General features: G+C 42.3%; 1 protein-coding gene across 17 annotated transcripts in view; it reads right to left on the bottom strand.

Moving 5' to 3' along the window:
• Nucleotides 1–26,257, bottom strand: part of Clip1 (CAP-Gly domain containing linker protein 1) — a 105,883-nt gene that overhangs the window by 67,301 nt on the left and 12,325 nt on the right. For 15 of the 17 annotated variants that reach the window (XM_076922849.1, XM_076922846.1, XM_076922843.1 and 12 more), the window contains exons 2-3: nucleotides 7,996–8,188; nucleotides 4,848–5,416 (exon numbers count right to left, since the gene is read on the bottom strand). In XM_076922849.1, the coding sequence (XP_076778964.1) occupies nucleotides 4,848–5,416; nucleotides 7,996–8,080 (654 nt within the window). In that variant the 5' untranslated portion in view covers nucleotides 8,081–8,188. Of the gene's footprint in view, nucleotides 1–4,847; nucleotides 5,417–7,995; nucleotides 8,189–18,918; nucleotides 18,939–21,542; nucleotides 21,689–26,257 lie in introns of those variants that run through there. The other 2 variants (XM_076922836.1, XM_076922837.1) reach the window with 2 other exon arrangements.

Genomic DNA, 26,257 nt, shown 5'->3' on the forward strand with positions numbered 1-26,257 from the left:
GGGTGGCAGGTCCCCTGGAACTGGAATTACAGCCAGTTGTGAGCTCCATGTGGGTGCTGGGAAGTGAACCCTGGTCCTTCAGAAGGGCAGCCTGTGCTCTTAACCACTGAGCCAACTCTCCAGGCCCATCTCTTTTCCCTTTTGGAGACAGTTCTCACTAAGATGACAGTCTGTAGCCAGGCAGTGGTGGCACATGCCTTTAATCCCAGCACTTGGGAGGCAGAGGCAGGCGGATTTCTGAGTTCAAGGCCAGCCTGGTCTACAGAGTGAGTTCCAGGACAGCCAGGGCTACACTGAGAAACCCTGTCTTGAAAAACCAAAAAAAAAAAAAAAAAGAAAGAAAGATGCCAGTCTGTACTGAACTCATCTGTGCCACAGGCAGGTCTTGAACTTTTTTATTAGACAGGATCTTACTATGTAGCCCTGGCTGGCCTGGAATTCACCAACTCACCATGTAGACCAGGCCAGGCACAAACTCACAGAGATTCGCCGGCTTCTGCCTTCTGCTAGGACTAAAGAGGTATGCCACCACATTTAGCAAGGTTTTGAACTTCCTGTTCTGGCTTTATAAAGAGCCAGAAGTAAAGATTTGCACTACTGGGCCTAACTTAAGTTTGGGTTATTTTTTTCTCTTTTCCTTAATTTTTTTTCCCCAAAACTTCACTGTAGGTGCTGGAGAGATAGCTTGGTGTTTAAGAATACTTGTTGCACATATAGAGAATCTGGGTTTGGTAGCTAGCAAACATTTGTAACTTCAGTTCCAAGGGATCCAATGCCCTGTCCTCGTACATACATGCAGACAAAATAGTCATACTTATAAAATAAATAAATGTAATTTTTTCATTGAGGTAAAAACATAATACTTTTAATACCCAGTGATAGATAATCAGTGTTGACATCTAGTTTTACTTCCCACTCTCTATTACTGTGGTTCCAATACAGCCTGACCACACTAAACCTCACACTGAAGGCTAAGGTGTGGCTCAGTTGTAGAGTGCTTGCCTAGCACACACATATCCCTGGGTTTGATCCCCAGAACCACATAAACCAGGTGTGGTGGCAACACCTGCAATCCCAGTACTCAGGAAGTAGAAGTGAGAGGCTTAGAAGTTCAAGGTCATCCTGGGTTATAGAATAAGTTTAAGGACAATGCAGGATGTACGAAACCCTGTCTCAAAAACAAAACAAAACCCTCACTTTTGAAGCTTGGTTTCCAGTGCTACAGTGTCAGGAAGTGGGGCCTACCAGGAGGTACGTGGTTAAGGGGAGAGGAGTGGAGCCTTCATAAATTTACTGATATCTTTCTGCTGAGTTAAGCCCTAACAGGATTAGATACCAGGAACACAGACTGTCATAAAGCTGGAGAAATATGTGAAAGATAGAAAAATCATAAGTTGATCCCCTGAACCCTACTCTTAAAAGCAAAGACATAAAAACCTGTAAGTCAAACACTGTGTCGCCTCAGTCCCAGGAAATTAGCTGAGCATTTGAACAGATGGCCCTAACTAAACAAACCCTAAGATGTATGGTGTCAGGATGCTATGGGCCCGAGATTAGCCTGGCCACGCTTTGAACTAACAGCCCTGAGACAATTGGTGCCAGGATGCTAAAAGTTCGAGATTAGCCTGACCCCCTTGAACTGGAGCTCATGATATATAGTGTGAAACTAGTTCGAAATAGCCAATTATAAAGTGACACACCATCCATCTTAAGAATTTGAGGGGCCGGGCGGTGGTGGCGCACGCCTTTAATCCCAGCACTTGGGAGGCAGAAGCAGGCGGATTTCTGAGTTCGAGGCTGGCCTGGTCTACAGAGTGAGTTCCAGGACAGCCAGGGCTACACAGGGAAACCCTGTCTAGAAAAAAAGAAAAAAAAAGAAAAGAAAAGAAAAAAAAAAAAAAAAAAGAATTTGAGATCAAATGTATCAATGACCTAGTGACCTGTTCCCCCTCCTTCCCCCTTCCCTAACTCCACTCTCAGCCTTCCCCCTTCCCTAACTCCACCCCCACCTGGTTTGTAGATTCCCCCTTAAAAGCTGTAAACTTCTTTTGTTTTTGGCTTAATTCCTCTGCCCCTGCGTGGGCTTTTGGGAAGACAGTCCTGGCTAGCCAGTAAACCTCTTGCGATTGCATCAAGTTGTGTTTCTCATGAGTGATTTGGGGTGCGTCTGCAGTTTCCACGGATCAGTGAGGTCCTTTTCATTTGGGTTTTACATATGTAGCCCAGGCTGTCCTTGAACTCACTGAATAACCAAATCTAGCCTCAAGGTCACAATCTCCATGCGTCAGCACCCAAGTGCTGCCATTGCAGGCAGGCAGCACCACATTTGGCGTAACACACTGCGGACAATCAGAAACATGAAGGCACCAAAGCTGTCATCAATTTCTTTTTAATTAGCTGTGCCTGTTTGCTAGATCTATAATCTTAGCATTTGAGAGGTAGAAGCAGTAAGATCAAGAGTTCAAGGTTATCCCTGGCCAGGCAGCAAGTTTGAAGTCCATCTGGGCTACCTAAGACCTACAGCTCAAAAAAATTTAATTACTATGTGGTCCTATGGATTGTTTTCCAGGGTCTTGACTGGTAGCCACAAGTTCTACCCCTGAGCTATAGGGCCAGTCCCAATTTTTTTTTCATTTTAAACTATAAGTATGAATTTCTTTAACAAAAAATTAAATTAGACAGATGGTGGTGGCTCTAATGCCTTTAATCCCAGCACTCTGGTGAATTCCAGCCCAGCCTCTTCCAGGACTACACAGGAAAACCATGTCTTGGGGGGGAAATTAAATTAAAACTAAGTAAGGTAGGCAGGTGTGGTGCCATGTACTTTTAGTCTCAGTATTCCGGAAGCAGAAGCAGGAAGGTATTTAGACAGAGGCAAGAGGTAAATGCCTTTGATCTCAGCAGGTGATCTGAAGCACAGACAAGTGGATCTCTGAGTTTCAGGCCAGCCAAGGCTACATAGTGACACCTTATCTCAAAAAAACAGAAGAAGAAAAAAAAAACAAAAACAAAACAAAATAAACAACAACAACAACAACAACAACAACAAAAAACCTTTTTTAAGCCCCAGAATCAAACCTAAGGTTTAGGCCAGCCTCAGGTATCATAAAAAATTCAGGCCAGCTTGGATGACATGAGATTTTTTTCTTTGAAAAAAAAAAAAAAACAAAAAACAAAAAACAAAATAAAACCGGGGACTAGAGAGATGGCTCAGTGGTTAAGACCCTGGCTGTTCTTCCAAAGGAAGATGCTTGCACCCACATGGCAGCTCATAACCATCTACAACTCCAGTTCCAGGGATCCAACACCCTCTTCTGGCATCAGTGGGCACTGCATGTCCATGGTGAGCAGATAGAAATGCAAGAAAGACATTTATAAACATAACAGAGAATAAAACCTAAGCTATGTAAATTGATAAAATCTGGTATGGCTTCAAAATGGCACATATTCACTTATGCCACACACACACATATATATACACACATATGTATACACATATATATGTATATGTGTGTGTGTTGTATACATTACATATCATATACCTATATCTATACATACAAATCCCACTTTCAGGAAGACAGTCAACAAGGGGTTTACCTGATGCTGTAGGAAGAAGTGATGACCACAAACTGACAGTGATGCACTCTAGTTTTTTGAGACAGGACTTCTCACTGGAACTTGGTGCTCGCTGATTAGGCTAAATTATCTAGCATCCAAGCCCAGAGTCTCCCTGTCTCCACCTTCCCATCCCTGGTTATAAATGCCCATCAGCAGCAGTGTGTGCTTCCATGCTTGGCTTCTTACATGGGTGCTGGAGATCAAACTCAAGTCCTCACGTTTGCAAGGCGAACACTTTTTTTTTTTTTTTTTTTTTTTTTTTTTTTTTTTTGGTTTTTCGAGACAGGGTTTCTCTGTGTAGCCCTGGCTGTCCTGGAACTCACTCTGTAGACCAGGCTGGCCTCGAACTCAGAAATCCACCTGCCTCTGCCTCCCAAGTGCTGGGATTAAAGGCGTGCGCCACCACCGCCCTTCGCAAGGCGAACACTTTACTGAGCTATCTTAACCCCATGCCCCTGCACAAGTATTTATTTTTGTTTTGTTTTGGTTGTTTTTGTTTGTTAACACAGGATCTTGCTATGTAGTACAGCTAGTCTCCAAACTTTCAATCTCCGTGCCTCTCTCTAACCAGTGCTAAGAGTATAGGCATGCAACTCCATGCCTGGCAAGTTTTTACTTATTAAAAGTTTAAACCAAACATTTCAAATTTCTACATCTATTTCTCTCTCTGTCTCTCTCTCTGCTTCTGCGCCTCTCTCTCTCTCTCTCTCTCTCTCTCTCTCTCTCTCTCTCTCTCTCCCTTTCCTCCCCCCCCCCCCCCCACCTTGATTTTGGTTTTTTAAGTCAGGGTTTCTCTGTTAGTCCTAAAGGTCCTACACTTGCTCTGTAGGCCAGGCTAGCCTCAGATTCAGAGATCTACCTGCCTCTGCCTTCCAAGTGCAGGGACTAAAGGGGCATGCCACTACCACCCAGCCACTATGTTTAATTTCTAAATCTTAATTTCTTTAATTTTAAAGTTAAAATGCTTATTTCTAGATCAAAGATTTATGATTAAAAAACAAATCAGCATGTTTAGCCGAGTACGGTGGAGGAAAGTAGGAGGCACAGCATAGCTCCAGTCTAGACTACAAAGAGAGGCCTTATCTCAAAGAGGGAGAGGAGGGAGAGGAGGGAGAGGAGGGAAAAGAGGAAGAGGAGGAATCATTGGAAGAGGAGGGGCAAGAAGGTGTTAAATGCAAAAAAAAAAAAAAAAAAAAAAGGGCCAGTGGCCATAGTGACTTGTGACTCACCAGCACCCTATCTCCGATCTTGAGTTCTCGCTCTCCCTTCTTGACAGAGCCAGCCTCTGAAAGGTTGGAGATTGACTCACTGGCTGTTTTCGTAAGGTTGCTAATTTGAGGTGTAGCTGAAGTTTCTTTTGCCGTTGACTGGGAAGGTTTGTGGGGAATATTTGAGGGAGTGGCTGGAGAAGAGGACACCATGGTGGCTCCCGCAGTGGACAGAGGTGAAGCAGCTCTCCCAGGAGCTGTCTGCAGGCCATTGGCTTCATCTTCTGCTTGCACCTTCCTTGTTAGCTTTGAAGGTCGGGTAAATATACCCTTTAAAGGTTCACACTGGAAATACCGCACTCCTGCCACCGAGCCGTCGTTCTTTCCTATGGGTTCGTCTAAAACAATCCCAGCCCACTGGCCTGGTGCGAATTGAGTTTCCCCGAGAAACTGGATAAATCCAGGTTTATTCCCATTTACCCAAACACGTTCTCCAACTCGAAAGTCATCTACAAATTCCTCTTGGGTCTCGGAGGATGGAGGGCCAGAGGCTTTTTCACTGGGTATTGTCTTCTCCACTGGAGCTGCAGCTGAGAGCAAAAGAAGAATCAGAACAGGTCCAACATCAGACCTGTGCAGATATCTTACAACAAAGAAAAATGGAGAACAGACTGGAGAGATCGCTCAGTGGCTAAAAGCACTGGCTCCTCTTCAGGGGGCCCAGGTTCAATCCCCAGCACCCATAATGGTGGCTCATAACAATCCATAACTCTAGTTCCAGGGGACATGAGATCCTCCTCTGGCCTCATCCAGCAACAGGCATATACATGGTGCACAGACATATACAGAGATTAAATAACCCCACACATAAAATAATTTAAAAAAACACTTTAAACATAAAAGGAGAAAACAATAGCAATATAAACAGACCATGACTTACTTTTTTTTTTTTTTTTAAAAAACAAGGAAACAGAACACTGTCAAAGTTCTGTAAGCTGGAGGGTAAAGTTTATTCTACATTTGCAACTAAGGCTGGAAGTTATCAAGGCAAGAAAAAAAAAAATAACCCTAGTCCTTTCCCAGCCCTATATTTATAGTTCTCAGTTCATCCCTACCCTACTCCCTTCCTGAACATTTCAGGAATCCAGTCAGATCCACTAAGACTCATTTACTCCTATATTTGAGTAGACAAGCTAACAAAACTCAGACCATTTAACCAGAGGCATGCAATCATGTTTAATGAAGGAGAGGATTCAGCTGGGGCCCCTGCCATCTCTACCATAACACTATTACATAAAACCTACTCCTTTGATGGCAGAGGCAAAAACAAAAAGAGAGCACCTGGCCAAACGCCCAGGGAAGGCAAGATACTTCTGTGCAACTTCTATCTTATCACAAAGAGAGTAGTTAATTTGTCAGGAATGTGTGTTTACATTGAAGACTTACCCATTATCATCTATAAGGACTTATGAAACAGTTAGTATTATTGTGAGACTGCCATTTATGAGGCATATCACATCTCAGGATGTGACATAACCTCTCTGAGTCTAATCTCTTCCCTTTGCAGGGAGACAGTGACATCTTCCTTTGAGGGCATTTAAGAGGATTAAATGACTTCATGTTTTTATTCATCCTCTATGTGTTTAGGGAGCTCCTGCACCATTAGGTGTAGTCCAGGTATTGTTCTAGGTCAGGAAACAAAGCAAGACAGCACAGTCTGTGCCCTCCAAGAGATCAGGAGCAAGAACTGGGAAGACAAGAAAGCAGGCAGTCTGCTTTCTTGTTCAGTACTCAGACAAGCCACTGCTTCCACCCAAGAACCCTGAGGCCTAACTGACAGTAAGGTATAGGCAAAACTGGAAGAACACCAAAACTATGAGCAATACATTTCTGTTGTTTATAAATTTCCAACCTAAAATATTTTGTTAAAGCAACCTGAATGGACTGAATCACTTATTCATAAAATGTCTGGGAAAGTTCTTCCTCACTGGTTTGAGAGCCAACCACTGTTCAATTAATGTTAAAAAAAAAAAAAAAAAATTCTTTTAGACCAGACTAGTGTTTGTTTTCTTGGAATTTCATGGAGAAAGACCTGGAAAAATTAAGGAAGAGAAATAAAAGAAATACCTTAACACTGAAGGGATCAAATAACTCAGTGACCTAACTTTATGACTACTTTAACTACTCATACTAAATCAATTAAATTAAAAAAGGACAACTTCCAAAAATATGACTCAAAAAAATTCAAGATCTGGTCAGGCAGTGATGGCACATGCCTTTAATCCCAGCATTTGGGAGGTAGAGTTAAGTGGATCTCTGAGTTCAAGGCCAGCCTGGTCTACAGAGTGAGGATAGGACAGCCAAAGCTACACAGAGAAACCCTATCTAGAAAAAACAAAACATCCTAGATCTGGGTGACTAAGTACATATAGCTCAGTAGGTAAAGTGCTCAGAGGAATTAAATTCAGTTCCTATATCAATGTAAAAGAACTAAGTGTGGGGTAAGGAGGAAAACCCCTCACATCCACTGGCCTCCTAGCCTAACCTAAATGTGAGCTCCAGATTTAGTGTCTCAAAAACTGGATGAAGAACAGTTGAAGAAGACACCCAACATCAACCCCGGCCTCAAGAGTCATGCAAAGATGAGTGCATGCATACATGCACACACATGAAGGTTTTTTAAAATTCCAAATGTAAAACTCTGCTTCTTCATGAAACTTTTTCAAATATCAATTTTCATATAGTTGTCTTTAAAAAAAAACTTCAAATTTATATGAGATAATATATGAGATAATAACCACTGAGTGGTTAAGAGTGCTGCTGCTCCCAGCTACCATTTCAGTTGGCTCACAACCACTTGTAACTCCAGCTCTAGGAGACTGGAAACCCTCTTCTGGCTTCTTCAGGCAACTGCAAGGGCATGCACATATATAATATATATATATATATATATATATATATATATATATATATATTTAAATTAAAAAGTAGCCATGCATGGTGGCAAATGCCTTTAATCCTAGCACTCAGGAAGCAGAGGCAGGCAAACCTCTGAGTTTGAGGCCAGCCTAGTGTACAGAGTAAATGTCAGGGCAACCAGAGGGCTATGCAGAGAAGCCCTGCCTCAAAACGAAATAAAATACAATAAAAATAAGAAGTGCACTCTTACCAGCAGCAGGTGTCTTCAAGGCTGTGCTTCCAGGCCTAAGGATCTTGGTAGGGGCCTTCAGCCCGCTGGGTTTTAGCATGCTCATTTTCTCAGAAGGTCAGGATGCTTTGCCCTTGTCTGCTGCCACTATCTTTCCCCAATCATCCATACAAATGTGGGTGTTTCTATAGAGAACTTAGTCTCTCCGTTAAATCTGAAAAAAAGAAATATATCAAGCGAAAGTTACTTCAAATTCCAAACTGGGCAGAGTAGTGGTGCAGGCTTTTAATCTGAGAGATAAAAATCACAGAAGCTATTGTTTGGGCTTTTTTTTTGAAAGGGGGTGCTTCTGGAGAACTCACTAATTTTTAAGAATGTAAAGGATCCCTAAGAAAAGTGTTTCCCAGCCGGGCAGTGGTGGTGCATGCCTTTAATCTCAGCACTTGCGAGGCAGAGGCAGGCGGATTTCTGAGTTCGAGGCCAGCCTGGTCTACAGAGTGAGTTCCAGGACAGCCAGGACAATACAGAGAAACCCTGTCTCGAAAAACAAAAAATAAAAACAAAAAATAAAAACGAAGTGTTCCCAAATGTTGCTATATTCTTTTTTGTTTGTTTGTTTAATCCCAAGTGCTGAGATTAAAGGCATGCGCCACCACTGTCCTGACGCTATATTCATTTTTGTTTCCTATTCAGAGTTACAGAGGTTTTTGCTATTTTGTTTTGTTCCAGACAGGGTCTCACTGGATAGCCCTGGCTATCCTGGAACTCACTGTGTAGAAAGACGAAGGCTAGTTTAAAACTCACAAAAATCACCCACCTCTGCTTCCCTGGAGCTGGGGTTAAAGGCCTGCACCACCACACCAGGCTAGGAATTAAAGAGGTTTTTTTTTTTTTTTTTTAAGATTTATTTATTTATTTAATGCATATGAGTACACCACCATTGCTCTCTTCAGACACACCAGAAGAGGCACCAGACCCCATTACAGATGGTTGTGAGCCACCATGTGGTTGCTGAGAATTGAACTCAGGACCTTCAGAAGAGCAGTCAGTGCTCTTAACCACTGAGCCATCTCTCCAGCCCATTAAAGAGTTTTTAAATCTTCACTTTTCAAGGGCTTCCAGCACCAAGTGCCTATCGATCAGACCCTTTAAGGCTCGGGTGCTGAGTAGGTACACTCAACACGTACTGCTTTCATCACTGCTGCTCCAACACTGCAGAAAGGGCTGTGAATACCAAAGCGTGATTTGCAGCCTATGGGAAGACCAGATGTGTTTTTTTGTTTTTTTGGTTTTTTTTTGTTTTTTTTTTTTTTTTTGGTTTTTCGAGACAAGGTTTCTCTGTATAGCCTTGGCTGTCCTGGAACTCACTCTGTAGACCCGGCTGGCCTCGAACTCAGAAATCCGCCTGCCTCTGCCTCCCAAGTGCTGGGATTAAAGGCGTGCGCCATCACCGCCCGGCGGAAGACCAGATGTGTATGCACAGAGCAACACCTCCATTGTGGGTTAACATCGAGGGGTTTTATATACCAAACAGGCATGGCATCTCCACAGGCAATTATCAGATGCACTGGTGCTCCCACTGAAGTAGCAGCATCACCTAGAACTTGTTAGAAATGAGGACCTCAGACCTATCAAACCCTGGCGGACTCAGCCATCTGGAGTTTAGTAAGCCACTCAGGTGATTCTGATGGGAGCATCTGAGAACCACTACTAAATTACTGATCAAGGTATGAGTGGAGGTTCAGTTTCTCAATCACATGCCTGTGAATCATTCACAGCTGACCCGACAGCGCCTCAGGACTTTGCCTCCTCCATGGCTTTTCAGGGGTTCCAAGTCTTCAGCTTTACCTGCTGAAATCTACTACACTCACCTGCTTCCCAAAATCTCCTCAGCTCCTCAACAATGTAAATGTGGTGTTCATCCTTCTCTTTCCTACACAGTGTCCATTTTGTTTGGTCTGTCTGCTATTTGTTTATGGCAGGGTTTCATGGATCCAGGATAGACTCAGACTTGCCAGGTAGCTGAGAATAACTGAACTTCTGATCCCCCTGCCTCCATCTCCTGAGTACCGGGATTATATGCATGCTTAATTAGGTTGGTTGGGGTGTGTGTGTGTGTGTAGGAGGGCACATGTGTCAGGGTGAGTCCATGGGAGATCAGAGGACCACTTTATAGAGTTAGTTCTCTCCTTTCACCTTTTTAAGTATGATCTGAGGATTGAACTCTGGATGCCAAACTTGTGTGGCAAGTGTCTGTAACCCACTGAGCCATCTCATCAGCCCTGTTTCTGGGTCTTTGAAATAGGATATCACACTGTAAAACTGACTGGCCTCAAACTCATGGCAAGTCTCTGGCAATGGTCTTCTACAGTACTGGAATTACAGGCATAAGCAACCACAACCCACTGAGTCTGTGTGTTTTTCATACAATCTAGCACATTTAGCTCTCTCTGTGTGGACTGTAAATTCTCTTGGAAGAAACTACATTTCAGCCATCTTTATATTGCCTACAATATATTATAACTCACTAAATAAGTGAAAACACTCTAAATTTTTACTGTAACTAGCTGGGGTGTACTTAACATGTTTTTAAATTGTATTTCCTGCTCATTACAGAGGACATGAAGACTATATATCAGATACAAACATATGGACCTTACAGTGTAGCTGGGGAGAAGACTCACATTCACAAAAAAAAAAGTCACTAAGCATACAATGCGACTTATAAGAAATAACAAACCATGTGATTATCCCAAAAATGTCCTAGAAGACCAAACGGGTGGACCAGAACAGAAGGAAAAGGCTTTGAGAGCAAGGCAAAGCACATGTGAGCTGGAAGGAAGCAGACATGACAGTCAGGAGACAAAGGAAGAGGGAAAGGACAAAGCCTGTGAATTGGACAGTGAGTTCAGTTGGATGAACATCAGAAGATTTTTGTAAGAAATCAAGTCTAAAAAGTATTGAAGTACATTGAAGGAGAGGCTCAAGAGCCTCAGATCAATTAAGAAACCACTCAGCTTTCCTAGCCTTCCACCTCAGATGCAAGGACTTTATTTCAGGAGTCTATTAGCACAATGAAAGCTGTCTACAACACCTTAGACCTATACTTATGTCACATGTCACATGCTCATTCCAATTACTTTAGTCTCACAACCATTAACAAGCAAATCTGAAACTAAGGGTCGGCAGCCTTTCTATGTACCATTTGAGATCCTCAATCATTGCAATAGTCAGCATAGGTAAGAGCTGGGGCTGCTGGTGTCAGCCTAATTCAGGAGAAGAGTCTTGAGCAACAGTGTTGATGCTCACAAGGTGACTTCAGGGAAGACTATCATCTAGAACTTTGAGATGACACTCTGGCAAGGACGAGTGCAGCTGTGAAGACTAGCTACGGCTGAGCACAGGAGACCACATCCTGCCTTTCTACTCCTAGGCACAGGGAGGTGGACTAGGAGAGATATTCTGCAGCTTACCTTTTTTTTTTTTTTTTTTTAAGATTTATTTATTTATTTAATTTATATGAAGACACGACACTGTAGCTGTCAGATCCCAGATGGTTGTGAGCCACCATGTGGTTTCTAGGAACTGAACTCAGGACCTCTGGAAGATCAGCCAGTGCTCTTAACCACTGAACCATCTCTCCAACCCTGCAGCTTAGCTTTATTTGATACATTTTGTATCTTAAGTGTTCCCTCCAGGCTGTGAGATGAAAAGCTTACTATGTGGCCTCTGTTTTCAAGTATAGTAGCTCCAGCTACACGTTTTGATTGTGTTTTGTTTTGTTGAGAAAGGGTCTCACAGTGAAGCCCTGGATGGCTTAGAACTTACCATGGACATCAGACTGACCTAGAATGCATACAGATCTGCCTGCTTCAGCCACACCTAACCTACTTTTCTCTTTGTTAGCTTTACCACACCCTCGCTGTATGTAAGTGTACAGATGAATGTGGAATCCAGAAGAGAGCATGACACACCCTAGATGTGGTAGGAGCTGGAGACTAAACTCCAGCCCTCTGTATGAGCAACAAGAGTTCTTTACTTTGGAAGCTGTCTCTAGGCACTCCATGTTAAATTTAATGCTTCAGTCACATTCAAATGTACAATTAACGACAACAACTTCAATCATCATACACAGGGCAGACAGTCCTATTGGACACCACCATTCCACAACTTCCTCCTCCCACGGGTACTCTTCTTGCCAAAGACTCAGTCTCATTTAAAGTGACTGCCTGAGTGGCAGAGAGATGGCTCAGCAATTACAAGCACCTATGGCTCTCACAGAGGACCCAGTTCGGCAGCCACAACTACCTACAATTCCAGTTGCAGAACCTTCTTCACCCTCTTCTGACCATCTGACATACATATATATATATATGTGTATATAGATATAGATATAGATATATATACACAAACATACATATATATATATATGCAAAATGCTTATACACATAAAAATCAGTAAAAATAAATAAATAAATAAATAAATAAATTTAAAGATGACTACCTGAGCCCAACATAGTAGTGTGAGTCTTTAGTCCCAGCACTGAGGAGGCTGTGGCAGGCAGTTCTCTGGGTTTGAGGCCAGCCTGGTCTATAGAATGAGTTCCTGGACAGCTAAGTTACACAGAGAAATTCTATCTCAAAAAATTAATAAAATAAACAAAAAAGTGAGCGCATGAGGAAACATTAAGTACTTCACAGATAATGTTTCAACCATTTTTTTTTTCTGAGACCAAATCTTAAGTACCTGAGGCTGGCCTAAAACTTGATGTATAGCCAAAAATGAACTTGGGTCCTGCGGCCTCCTCCTCACTAGTGCTGGGATTACAAGCATGTAGTACCATGCAGTTTCTGTGGGGCTGAGGATTGAGCCCAGGGCTTCATACACACCATGTAAGCACTCTAGTAACTGAGCTACAGCTTCCATCTTTCAAAATATTTCAAACTCTATTTTCCAGAAGTAATTTATCCAGAACTTTGAGGAGGCTGAGGCAAAAGAAATACATATTCAAAATCAGCCTGAGCTGAACCTACTTAAAAACAAAACAAAACAAAACTAAGTAGCTTTCCAGGACAGTCAGAGTTACACAGAGAAAACAACAACAAACAAGCAAGCAAACAAAGATCAAGAGTGAAGTAACCTTACTGGTGGCCCAGAGAGTTGTGATGTGGCTCTATTAGCTGTTTCCAAACCTTGGATCAAAATATCTCAAAGTTACATGGATGTGCAGCTACTAAACAAAGCAAAATATATCCAAGACCTGCAGAGAAAGTCCAACAGTTCCAAAAATTAATGGCTATGTCACAATAATAAACAACACCTCCCCACATGAAAGATCTTGTGTGGATGTGTATACACTTCTAAATATACTTTTCATTAGTCACATCCAAGGAGGCGGCTCAGACCTGTGATACCAGAAACCGACAGAGGAAAGTAAGAGGACAACCATAAGTTCTAGGCCAGCCAGGGCTATACAGTGAAACCCTGTTTCAAAAAGCCAAAAGGAGAAGAGAGAGAGAGCCCTTTCCAAGACAAAAAGGTCACACTGATGTATAGCCTTGCTTTCCAAACAATACCAATGTGTGATGTATCTGTCTGTCTGTCTGTGTCATGTGTGTCTGTGTGTATATGTGTGTTTCTATGTGCATATGTATATTATATGTGTGTGCATAACCCAAGTTTTGCACTTATAACACTGAATGATGCCTTATAGTTATTCTTCTCAAGCCAAAAACTATTTGTAAAGTGTTTATCTTTAGGGCTTACATCAGCTCTGAAAAGTTAAAAATAGCTACTGTTTTGCTTGTACTCTTAAAAGGAAGAAACGGGAGGATCATCTAGTTTGGGAGCAGAACACAGGGGACTGTTGAGCTACACAATCCCTTCTTGCTCCCTCCTTCTCTTTAAAGGGTTCACACTTCCTCCCGCAACGGGAAGGTGTATTGCTCAATGCCAACACTAAAGAAACTGTTCTGCTGCCTGTGTCATCTCTGAACTATCTGGAGAGACAAGAGCAGGCCTGAAACTTTTTAAGCTAGATTAATATCATAAACTTGAAATTTAACTCAGATCTGATCTAAAACCTAAGGGTAAAGAAGCAAGATTTTTATTTCAAGGACACAGACAACCTTAGAGAACCTGTCCTCAGGTTAAAAAAGAAAAAAATATGCTTTGTACGTCTTAAGGTATTAGCTTTGCTGCCAGTTATGATTCTAGAAAATAATAGATATTCTTCTATTCCAAAAGTGTTCATTTTCTATGAAGTCATGGTTTGGTTCACATTTGTCTTTTGTGTGTGTATATGTGTTTGGGGGTGGCATGTTTTATTTCGATTTATTTGCTTGGTTTTAAATGTTTCTTTTTACTATTTTTTAAGTATGTATATGTGTCTGTGTATTGTGTATGAACATGAGTATAGGTGCCTTCAGAGGTCATAGGTATCAGATCTTCACAGAACTGGAGTTAGAGGCAGTTTTGAGCTGGGAACCAAACTCAGATCCTTTATAAGAGCAATACCAAAAAGAGTATCACCAAGTACCATAATAGCTCTTAACTACTAAGTTGTCTCTATAGTCCCTTGTTCGCTTTAAGAAAAAAATCATTACATTTTTTATTGCGGGCACATTGGGGTTAGTCTGGTATTACTGTGCATTCAAATACTAAATATTGGTATTTGCCCAATAAAGCTAAATAAATAAACCATAGTCTGAGTCTCACTCATTTGGAAGCTAATGAAGATAGAAATACCCCAATAATCTACAGGGCACATGTACCATGTTTGGAAGTCAGAGATTACTTGCCAAAGTCAGCTTGCTCTTGCCACCATATGGGTTCCAGGGGATCTAACTCAGGTAGTCAACTTGGGCAGAAAGCACCTTTACCTGCTGAGCCATCACTGAGACAAGGTATGCTATGGCCTAAGCCATCCTGGGACTTCTGGCAATCTTCCTGCCTCAACCTCCCAAAGGTGCTGGGACCCCAGGTGTAGACAATCACTCCAGCTTTGGTGTACACAGTATCAGATATATAGTTTCAGCTTCAATATCTAGACAACAACATCCAGAGGAGCCTTCCAACCACGAGAGCAGTGCCACAGTGCAGTGCCACAGTGGTTAGCTACCATCAGTGTGAAGAACTTAAGGTCTCCACCTCCCTTAGGTACAACCTCTCTCACTAAACTTTGAACAGAAAATTACATAAAAGTGATCTTCTGCTTGAGCTTTTGGTTCAATACCACACCCTTCTCAAAATATATGCTTACTGTGAGCTCCTTTTAACAAACAAGCACCTAAAAGCTGCCTCATAAAAGTAAAAGTAGGAATACTCAGGGCTGGAGAGATGGCTCAGCAGTTAAAGCATTCAACTGCTTTGGCAGAGGACATGGGTTTGGTTCCCAGACCTGCATGGTGGCTCGCAATGGTTTGTAACTCCCTTCTTCTTACTTCTTCGGGCACCCGAATGCATGTGGTATGTAAATACTCATTGCAGGCTTATATACATAATTAACATTTAAGTGAGAATATTCAAAACATGCAGATAAAGAAAACATTTCTTGGGGCTGGAGTGATGGCTTAGCAGTTAAGAGCACAGACTGCTCTTCCAGAGGTCCTGAGTTCAATTCCCAGCAACCACATGGTGGCTTATAACCATCTATAATGGGATCCAATGCCCTCTTCTGGTTTGTGTCAGAAGACAGCTACAGTGTACTGACATACATAAAATAAATAAATCTTTAAAAAAAAAAAAAAGAAAAGAAAGCATTTCTTGTAGTAGCAGAAAATAATGGGTGAGTTAGCAGGGTGTTTTATCGTAAGGGCCATAACCATGCTAGGCAAGTGCTATGCCTAAATTCCCAACCCAAATACTTAGACCTTAAAAACAAAAACAAAACTATGGAACTCCAACAACCACCATGTCTCAAAGTCTGGAGGAGAGATGCGTTTCACTCAACACTTTATGCAAAGCACAAAACACTGTCATTGTTCTAGCTGCCAGGAAACCCCACTTCAAAGCATCTCTGGGGCTGCTCCCTTCTGCTGAGACTTGTCACCATGCAATCTGATCTTAACAACCACTCAAGGAGATCTTGTAAAGGGATGTTCAAAACCTAAAGCCAGTTCTATTCTCCCCACTTTCTTACAGAGATACCTTTAATGGGGGAAAAAAGTTGATCTAGGGGCTAGAGTGATGGCAGCAGGACAACTGGCTGCTCTTGCAGAGGGCCTGGGTTCAGTTCCCAGCACCCATGTGGTTGTAACTCTAATTCCAGGCATGTAAGACCTTTTCTTCTGTCCTCCATGGGCATGAGGCACACATTTAAAAATATTCTTTTAAGCCGGGTGGTGGTGGCTCACGCCTTTAATCCCAGCACTTGGGAGGCAGAGGCAGGCGGATTTCTGAGTTCGAGGCCGGCCTGGTCTACAGAGTGAGTTCCAGGACAGCCAGGGCTACACAGAGAAACCCTGTCTCGAAAAACCAAAAAAAAAAAAAAAAACACAAGTACTTAGGAAACAAAAACAGGAAAATCATGAGTTCAAAGTCAGCCTGGGATATATATCAAATTCAAAGCCAGCCAAGACTATGAGACCCTGTCTCAAAATCAAAAACAGAATTACTTAAAGGAAGACTCTTAATTTCCCCACTTAGAATCAAACACTCAAGATTCCCAGACTTAATTCCTACTTTACTTTGGAGTTTTGCTTGTTTTTTGAGACTGTTTTTCAGTTGTATAGTTCTGGCTGTTCTGGATCTTGACCAGAGATCAAGCTGCCTCTCAAGTGATAGAATTTAAGGCACGTACTATTACATTCGGCTCCTGCTTTCCTTAAATAAAATATAGGCGATGTTATCAAATGTTTGTTTCTGGCATCCAGGAACATAAAGCTCTTATATAGTGATGGAACTCAGAACCTTAAGTGGGAAAGGTAGGCATTCTACCAATGAGACACTTGCCCAACCTCATGATATGTTTGTTTGCTGACAGAACAAGGAAAGAGGTGGATGCCTGTAATCCCAGCACTGGAAAGGGAATGGCTCAAGTTTGGGGCCAGCCTGAACTACCTATGGAGTTGCAAGCCAGCCAGAGTAAGATGTAAGAAAATCCTATGTTAATGTTCAGTGACTTCCCTCTGCATGAGCTCACCCTGGCTCTCACAGACACAGCTGTAAAACAAAACCGAACGCTGACAACTCAACTGGGACCTGTCTGAACTTCAGTGTGGATCATAAATTATTTATACTCCTTATGATTAGATCTAACCATTCCAAGTCATTTCTGTCTGGTTCTACAGACATATTTTCACAGAACTAAAAATGTTATGTGTATCTGTGAAGAAATTTGACAGCAAATTACATAACAGAGCACTGACAACCTGCACAGTCACTCAGAGCAAAAACACACTGCTGCTCCTCTTAAGAGTGGTCTGCTTTTCACTCTCCTGCCGAGGACAGCCACAATGATTTTCTTACCATTATATAATTCTTCAAATTGTGTAATTTAAATATACAAATATAAAACACAGAGATATTAGTGTCTACACTTTATCTATAGAACTGCAGAAAATTCAACTCAAATCAGCTAATAGAGGACAAACTTGGTACCTCATGATGTCTATGGAATCAGGCCAGGCCTCAGCTTACATTTTCCCAGAAGCTAAGCAACATTTTGAACCATCTGGCTGTGAGGTCACAGGTGACCTCACAAGTGGAAATTCTGATGTTGGTCTGCCTCTCCAGTCTCACCACTTTAAGGAGGAAAAAAGGAGAAGGTTCCATACTCCTGAATGTGGAGCTGATGCCAGAAGGATAGATATGTACTTTGTATCAAAACAGCCTCTTCCCACCAGACAGCAGTGTCTTCCTCTGCTGAGGGGCAGAAGCAACACAGGTGAGCACACATACACACACAGAAACACACAGAGACCCCACATACACATACACAGAGAAAGAGAGGCACCACACACACACACAGACACACACACACACCAACAGCTCAATACCAGTAATACAAGGACACACCCTTCCAGTTTGCATATTGTTATTTTGGTTCAGCTACAGACACGGTTTTCTTTTGTGTCCTGAAAGCTAGGCTACAGTGAAGAATTCTGAAAACTGAGTAGGAAGTAAATCTCAAGCTTAGAGTAACTGCTACCCTTTCTCTGCCAATCTGGCACACTGAAAAGCCACCAGCCCTAATATCCCCTGTTTACCAATCAAGTCGAATGAAGATTAAAATGTGGAAGGAGTTCATTTTTAAAATGCCAAAAGTTCCTGCGGCCTCACTGCAGCTCTGGAATATCAGCTCTCACTGGAAGAAGGCAAACGGTCAGCTGCTTGCTGTGTTCCCTTCTTCTAACTTTCAGGGCTTACAATCAAGTATAGAGGTAATATATATATTTCCCTTTTTGTTTTATCTTATCATTTTTTCCAAAGGGTTTCATCTGGAACTCTCTATACTTTGTAGACAGGCTGTCCTCACTCACACCATCCTCCCAGACTGCAGGGATTATAGGCATGAGCTGCTGCACCCATTCAAACTGCATTTCTTTTATTCTTGCAGGACAGAGTGAGTCTAGGACTCATGTGTAAGAGGCAAACAAACCACTGAACTAAACTCCCAGTTCTGAAATTTTCATTTTAGTTTTTTCTTCTTGTTCTCTCTTTCTCACTAAGGACTCATGCAGCAGGGCTGGAAAGAGGGTTCTATAATAGTTAACAGCATTGGCAGCTCTTCCAGAGGACCCAGGTTCAATTCCCAGCACCCACATGGCAACTCATCTCATCATCATCCTCTGGCCTCTGCATCCACATATGTGCTGCACAGGCATATACATGCACGCAAAACACTCATTAAAATAAAAATAAATAAATCTTCTTTAAAAGGTCAAGACCAGCTTCAAACTTCCCGTGTATCTAAGGATGGTGGTAAACTCCGGAGCCCTCACCTCCATCTCCTGAGTGCTGGAGCGTGAATGCGGGCCACCACTGCTCCAGTCACTATCTTCTTTTAGATGAAATTTTAGGTGTGAGTATTTTGCCTTTGTGTATGTATGTGCTCCACGTGCACCTCATGCCAGGTGCCTGAGGAGGTAAGAAGAGGATGTCAGACTCCCTGGAACTAAAAAACAGACTTCTACAGGTTGACCTCTCACCTCCAAACATGTGCCTAGCATGTGCATGAGCACGTTAAAAAAAAAAGTGCAACCAATATACAATTAACATTTTTCTCATACTACTTTGAAATCAACTGTGAACTTAACGTTTACAACACAACCCAATTTGCTGTTTCAAATGCTCAAAAGACTCACGTGAGCCATGCCCAGGACATGACTGAAGACACAGGCTCATCAGTGGCATGCATGAGCCAGCACCCCGCCTGTCCATTCACAAGGCCTATTTCACTTCCTCCTCCTCCCTGGATTCAGAACACATTTCCCAACGTCCCTGGGAATTTAATCAACCATATGACTAAGTTCTAGCTGACAAAGTTAATGAAGCCAGGGAGCAGTGTGCTGTGCGACTGCTGGCTTCTAGGCCTAGACCACATCCAATTGCCACCATCTCTGTCCCTCTAATGGCTTGAAAGAGATGAGCCCAGCACCCCTGGAAGCACCAGGTGCTGATGGCAGACAGTGGGATAGGAGAGATCAGCCTCTTTGAATGACTGCTCTCCACTCTCTTATCAGTGTATCTATCCTGAATTGGGGGTGTTCATAGAGTGTTCCCCATTATGCATTAGCACACATAAACTGGGTGTGGCAGCACATGCCTATAATTCCAGCACTTGACAGGAAGAGGAGGTAGAGCAGGAAAATCACTTTAGATCATCCTCGGCTACATAGCATGCTCAAGACCAGGCTGAGATACATATATAGTAAGACCCTGTCTAAACAAGAAAAACAAAAAGAAAGGGGAGGCAGAGAGAGGAAAAATTGAATTGAATAGCACAAAACTATAAAAGTATTCTATTTTCAATTAAGCAAAAAAAGGCCATTTTACTGGCAAGAGCAAAATATATGTAAAAGAAGCCATGCAACCTCGATTGCCAACACAAACAATGGGTTGCTCTCTGCTCAAGTTGGGGGATGGTACTATTCTCTCTACTTTCCTGTCTGAAACTTCTCGTGATTACAAGGTTTTATATTTAAAATATATTTATATTTTAAAAAAAATCAATTTCCCTCATTAGAGTATGATTTGATACCATAAAAGTGGGGTTAAGAAATTTACAATTCATCAAAACAGTTCCCCAAAGAAGAATGAAATAACTTATGCTCAAATTAAAAAAAAAAACAAAACAACAACTTTTTTTTCTTGAAATTTTTTCAGATTTATTTTATAATATATATGGTGTTTTGCCTGCATGTATGTATGTACACCATGTGCATGCTTGGTGCCTAAAAAGTCACAAGAGACTGTCAGATTCCCTGGGACTAGAGTCACATATGGTCACAAGTTGCCATGTGGGTGCTGGGAACTGAACCCAGGTCCTCTGCAAGAGCAACAAGGGCCTTAACCTCAGTGCTACCTCATCAGCTCCCCCCAAAAGAATAACTTCTTTTGAAACAGCACCTTCCTATGTAGTTCAGGCTAGCCTGAATTCACATGTACCACCACAGCCGAGCTGAGGATCAAATGAGGCTCTGCTACGCTAGGCAAGCACTCTGCCAGTCAGACCGCTTCCCCGGCCTAGCCTCAAACTCTTATTTGTAAAATGCCATGCCTCAAACAGGCATGGGTGGCTCAAGCCTGTAATCCCAGCACACAGGAGGCTAAAACAGGAGGATCAGGAGTTCAAGGCCAGACTTAGTTAAATACTAAATTCAAGGCGAGCTTGGGCTACTAGAAGGCCTGTCTAAAAACAAAACAAAAACCCAAAGTCTTGACCAAAGAAAGAGAGAGAGAGAAAGAGAGAGAGGGAGGGAGAGAGAGAGAGACAGAGACAGAGAGAGAGACAGAGAGAGACAGAGAGAGACAGAGAAGGGGGGGGGGAGGCTAGACTGGGAAATGAGACACATGGTTTCTGTCTCAGCTAACCGACCTGGGATAATTTATCTAACCCTTACCAGACATCAGCATTTTCATTTAATAACCTAAGGCTACTGATCGATATTCGTTTCTAATTCCACCCTTTGAGGTTTCTACCAATCGTTTAAATTTCAGATCCCAGAAAGAGAAAAGGAAAGGATTCGAAAGTAAAAGGAAAGTGATTTCTGCTCTGTCTTTGCCAAAGTAACACTCTGGCATTGGCGTGGCAAGATCTCTTCTGTCCTGCTGTAGTTGCTGGCACTGCCCGAGCAGCCAGCGTGAATTACCCTCAGCAAACCACACTCTACAGTTCAGCTCAGACACTTCACAGGCTATTCTTCCCATCTGTAAACTGAAAACACCTCTTTACTCTAAACCAGAGACTTCTGGTGGGAGACAAAGGACAGTTAAGAAATTTGCAATGAATTTTACCTGCCAAGAAAAGGAATTTAAAACGTAGCTTCCAGAATCAGGCTGGTGTAGAAGCAGGAATCTGAGCCCAGCTGTGAGCAAACAGCAGCAACAGGGCTCAGCCTCTTACCTGGAGACAGCTGCAGTCTGAAGACTCTGTCCTAAATGATGACACTACCTGAGGCTCTGGGAGTGCCGAGTGCGGCTAGCTGGAGAAAGTCCTGCTGATGATTCTCAAGACAAGCTTGACAGGAAAAGTCAGACTCTGTTCTACCACCATCTCCCTGGTCCGAGGCAGTCCACTTACAGCTTAGTCCTGTCCCAAGTCATGGTTATGTAAGTGTGGTTACATGGTTATGCTTTGTCATTTTCTGTCCCCCGCCCCCAATACAGAAGAGGCAATGTAACCTGAGCTGCTAGGCCATGGCTACTGAAAACACTGAGACAACACTGGGTTGCTGTCCACATGCCTGGCATCTCACAGAAGAGAGGCAGTTTACTCCATTTTCTCTTCTTTCAGCTTTGTTCACCCATATTGAAAAGACAGAACTGAAAGGCATTGGTATGGCTTCTTTAGCTCCTGAATGATTAACAACGGTCAAGTATGTATTTCAGTTTCTGGGCAGGCTGTCAAAACCCAATCAACAGGGGGCTTAGGATAGGAGAAAAAAACAGACTTCTACCTCTCACCTCCAAACATGTGCCTAGCATGTGCATGAGCACATAAAAAAAGGTGCAGCCAATATACAATTAACATTTTCCTCATACTATTTCTTTGAAAGCAACTGTGTACTTATGCAACACAACCCAATTTGCTGTTTCAAATGCTCAAAAGACTCATTAGAGCCATGCCCAGATACACACCTGTATCACAGGAATGTGGGAAGCTGAGGCAAGAGGATTACTTAAGTGCTGGAGTTCATGGCTAGCCTAGCTGACACAGCTAGACTTCATCTCAAAAAAAGAAAATATATGGCCAAGAATAAGATCTGTTTTTTTTGTCTTCAGACAGGCAATCTTTCCCACTCTGTATGAGAAATGCAAAACTGAGTAATTTACTTGTTCTTTTTTTTTTTTTAATTATTTATTTACTCTTTTGTATGTGAGTACACTGTAGCTGTCTTTAGACACACCAGAAGAGGGCATCAGATCTCATTACAGATGGTTGTGAACCACCATGTGGTTGCTGGGAATTGAACTCAGGACCTCTGGAAGAGCAGTCAGTGCTCTTAACCACTGAGCCATCTCTCCAGCCCCCAATTTACTTGTTCTTAAGACAAAAAAAAAAAAAAAAAAAAAAAAAAAAAAAAAAAAAAAAAAAAAAAAAAAGGAAAGAAGAAAACCCGAGGCTCGCAGTAAGAGAACTTTGAAATCTCCATCTGACAGGTGATACATAATGCATAAGGAAGCCCTAATAGAAGCACAAGGCACTGCCCAGTAAAACTGTCATCTCAGCATAAGAGTTTGAAAACACCCACAGAATCTCAAAGCAAAAGACAGAATGAATTACAAATAAAAAATGTATTAAGTATCTCTCAAGATACAAGGAAGAAACCTGAGAGAGAGAGAGAGAGAGAGAGAGAGAGAGAGAGAGAGACCAGAAAAACTCAAGCAAACAAAGCAGCAGGAGGCAGCATTTTAAGTTCAGAGAGAGGTATAAGCACAGACCCCCGGAAGCACTACTAGATCATTTTTCTATCTTTCTAATCAGGAAACCATGCAGAGTCAAGAATGTGCTATCAAAATGTGTCCAGGGTGGTGGCACATATCTGTAATCCCAACACTTGGAACACTGAGGCAGGAAGATCCAATATGAGGCCCACCTTGTCTACAAGTATGAGACAGTCTCAAAGAAAAGAGACTTCAATGCTGCAGAAGAAACTATAGATCAGCCAGGCAGTGGTGGTGCACACCTTTAATCCAGGCACTTGAGAGGCAAAAGTAGAAGTAGGCAGGTGTCAGGGTTCAAGGCCAACCTGGTCTGCATGGTGAGTTCAGGGACAGCCAAGGCTATATAGAGAAACGAGAGAGAGAGAGAGAGAGAGAGAGAGAGAGAGAGAGAGAGAGAGAGAAGAAGAAGAAGAAGAAGAAGAAGAAGAAGAAGAAGAAGAAGAAGAAGAAGAAGAAGAAGAAGAAGAAGAAGGAGGAGGAGGAGGAGGAGGAAGAGGAGGAGGAGAGAGTGTGTGTCAGTCCTAGACTTCCAAATGGAGACAGAATGATTCACCCCTGTGCACACTCAGGCAGAAAAGCAAATGACATAACAGCATGACTGGCCACTGCTTGTCACAAACACATTTTTGTGGCCCCGAGAGCAAACCACAAGATACATAGAGAGCAGAATCTACAAGAGGTAAAGTATCTGGAGAGGGACTTCAGCCATTGAGAACCATGACACGCCACCTTAAGCCACCATTTACTCTGACCTCTCAGAAGCTTGATCGTTGAACAAGAGAAAATGTGTGGTGTCACTGAACACAATTAGAGCACATGCCATAAAAGAGCCACTGTTTCAAACCAATGTAATATGCAGTGACATTGAACAAGGAAAAAGTCATGCTGGGTACAAGAGCCTGGGTTTCAGCAGCAACTTAGGTGTGCTGAGGAGCACAGAGCAAAATCTTAAATGTGGGAAGGATGGTCTTGATAGGATAGAGATCACAGATTTCTGTTCCCCTTTTAAAAAGTACTTTAAGGATTTATTTACTTATGTGCATGAGTGTTTTTCCTGGATGTATATGTGCACTAATGCAAGCCTAGTGCCTGCAGAGTCAGAAGAGGGTGTTGGAGCCCCTGAAACTGGATTGATGAATGGTTGAAAGCTCTCATGTGAGTGCTGGGAACTGAACCTGGATCCTCTTCAAGAACAGCAAGTACTGGTGACCATGGAGCCATCTCTCCAGCCCTCAGAGTCCAGTAGTTTACTTCTAGCAGAGCATTCCAAAACTCAAGTGTTAAAAAAAGATTAACCTGGGCATGAGAGCACATACTGATAGTCCCAGTGCTTAGGAAGCAGAGGTAGGATTATGAACTTGAAAAATGTTTTTATTACCACTAGGTTTGAGTAAGAATGGCCCCCATAGGCTCATAGATTTGAATATTTGGTCCCCAGTCAGTGGAATTGTTTGAGAAGGACTAGGCCTTGTTGAAGGAGGTGTGTCACTTGAAGGCAGGCTTTGACATTTCAAAAGACTTGGGCCTTTCTCTCTTTTGACTCTTTGTGTGTCGAGATGTTATATCCCATTTGTGGGTCAAGATGCCTCCTATTTATGGATCAAGATGTGGATAAAGTAGCTCTCAGTTGCTCCTGCCACATGCCTTTGCTCACCCACTGTGGATTCCAACCCTCTGAAACCATAGGCCCCAAATCAAATGCTTTCTTCTATAAGTTGCCTTGATCATGGTATCTTATCACAGCAATAGAAAAGTAACTAAGACATGGGAATATATTGGTTATATATAATAATGGGTTCATTGTGATTTATGCATGCATAAGATATTTAACATTTATTTATTTGTTTCTTTTATTTTTTTACTTATTGGGGTAGGTAGAAATGTCTCAGTGAGAGGACAACTTGCAGGACTTGGTTCTTTCCTTCCACCTACAATATGGATCTGGGGGATTGAACTCAGGTTGTTAGGTTTGGCAATAAATTTTTTTACCCTTTAAGCCATCTTGCCAAACTCCATGTAATTTGATCACATATGTATTTTGATCACAGTCATGCATCTCCAATACCCTCCCTTGTTCCCCAACTCTACTAGTCTTCCTTCTCCTATCATGAGTGTGTGTGTGTGTGTGTGTGTACATGTTTTCCAATGAGTTTCTTTAGGGTTGCTTACAGGCATATTGGCCAAGGATAAGGTATTATGGGTTAAAGGGTTAAGAGTTAAGAGACATTGGCACCTTACCAGTGGTATTACAACTGAAAAAAAAAAAATGTCTTTCATGAGATTCCCCTTCCCCAGTCACTATTAACCCTCAGGAGGAGATAAGACCTCAAGGGCCTCTCCCAGATCCAAGACAAGATCTCTTGCTTTACCTAGATCATTGATCTGGCTGACTAGCTAGCCAGCAATCCCCAAGGATTCTCTTTCTCCAGGTCCCTATTACTGAGATTACAGATGGGTGCCACCATGCCTGGATTTATTTAATTCTTTTGAGGTAAGGTCTCTATAGCCCTGACAGTCCTGTAATTCACTCTGTAGACCAGGCTGGCCTCAAACCCACAGAGATCCATCTGCCACTCTTGGTCTTAGACCTAGATTTTCACATGGATCCTGAGTATCCAAACCCAAGTTCAGATCAACATGCTCATGCAGACTCATTATTGACTGAACCATCTAAATAGCCTGGGAGCCAGCTAAAAACAAAATTAATATGAGTGTGCATGTATGTGTGTATATATGTGTGTCCATGTGTGTATGTGTTGTGTGCCTGTGGTGTACCTTTGTGGGTGCATACACATAAGTGTGTGGGTACATGTACCTACCTATACATGAGTGTGCAGAGAAGCCAAACCAAGTTATCAAAGGTCTTTGTCTTTTGCTCTCTGCCTTAAGACACTCTCTCGCTGGGCAGTGATGGTGCATACCTTTAATCCCAGCACTTGGGAGGCAGAGGCAGGCGGATTTCTGAGTTCGAGGCCAGCCTGGTCTACAGAGTGAGTTCCAGGACAGCCAGAGCTACACAGAGAAACCCTGTCTCGAAAAACAAAAAAAAAAAACCAAAAAAAAAAAAAAAAAAAAAAAAAGACACTCTCTCATAAAACTACAAGTTTACTGTTTCATGTAGGCTGGCTAGCCAGCTGGCTCTTGGAATTCACCCATCTTCACCCCCAACGCTGG

Source organism: Arvicanthis niloticus, chromosome 24 (genome assembly GCF_011762505.2).
Source record: "Arvicanthis niloticus isolate mArvNil1 chromosome 24, mArvNil1.pat.X, whole genome shotgun sequence".
Taxonomy (NCBI): domain Eukaryota; kingdom Metazoa; phylum Chordata; class Mammalia; order Rodentia; family Muridae; genus Arvicanthis; species Arvicanthis niloticus.